The sequence below is a fragment of the Fulmarus glacialis genome, unplaced genomic scaffold (assembly GCF_000690835.1).
Source record: "Fulmarus glacialis isolate BGI_N327 unplaced genomic scaffold, ASM69083v1 scaffold49332, whole genome shotgun sequence".
NCBI lineage: Eukaryota > Metazoa > Chordata > Aves > Procellariiformes > Procellariidae > Fulmarus > Fulmarus glacialis.
In genome coordinates, this window is record NW_009199443.1 from 6,022 (window position 1) to 6,890 (window position 869).

The 869-nt window shown below is 38.1% G+C and overlaps 1 protein-coding gene across 1 annotated transcript in view; it reads left to right on the plus strand.

Moving 5' to 3' along the window:
• Positions 1–869, plus strand: part of GNL2 (guanine nucleotide binding protein-like 2 (nucleolar)) — a gene marked incomplete at its 5' end in the record, with an annotated part of 10,471 nt that overhangs the window by 4,922 nt on the left and 4,680 nt on the right. Inside the window, one exon of the mRNA XM_009573242.1 lies at positions 559–687. Coding sequence (XP_009571537.1) covers positions 559–687 — 129 coding nt within the window. The remainder of the gene's footprint in view (positions 1–558; positions 688–869) is intronic.

An 869-nucleotide genomic window follows, 5' to 3' on the forward strand; every position in this document is an offset into this window, starting at 1 on the left:
CTGGCCTAGGTTTCTTGTAGACAGAGTATCCCATTGACACTCCTAGGTCTCATTTGAATGTGTAGAAGAAAGGAACATATTTCACACCTGTTTATGTTCTGCATGTATGCATATTCTATTAAGGTATTCTCCTTTTAAGTGCCTTCATTTTTCCAAGAAAGGCACCTTCTGTTGCCTTTAGATTAGTTACTGTCTTTTCAAGCCACATTTATATTCTGTCCTCACCTACTGTTTGTATTTGCTTGGTTTCTCAATCTAAACGGTTTCTAAATAAGGCATTCACAAGTAATTTTAGAGCAACAAGGAATGTAAGGGGTTCACATCTTCCTTTTGAAGTAGCAAATATTTTCTTCAATGCTTGGGGTTCTTGGATGGCAAGTTGGTTGTACCCTTATACATTTCTCCTGATAGAAAAGAGCTGATCTCATTTTTTGGTACTTTGTAGTTCCCTTTGCTTTCCAATATAGTGAGAACAGTAGCTGCTCAAATGTTCAGAACTGTAATAGTAATTTTGTCTTTCTCTATGAGGTGTTAAAAAGATGTTTTATTTCTTAACAGTTACACTCTGACAAGAAACAGATCAGTGTGGGTTTCATTGGTTATCCGAACGTTGGCAAAAGCTCAGTGATCAATACGTTACGGTCTAAGAAGGTCTGCAATGTGGCCCCTATTGCAGGTGAAACAAAGGTAGGAAGAGATCCTTACATTAAAGATAAAAATTAATTCTGTCAGTGCATTGTCAAAGGCAGAATTCATGTAAAATTAGCTCAATGACACTTTCAAATCTAGCACTTGAACTGTACAGGCTATGTGACCCTGAGTCTGAGGAGTGGCTGATCAATAGGCATCGCTCTGAAGCACTGCTACGG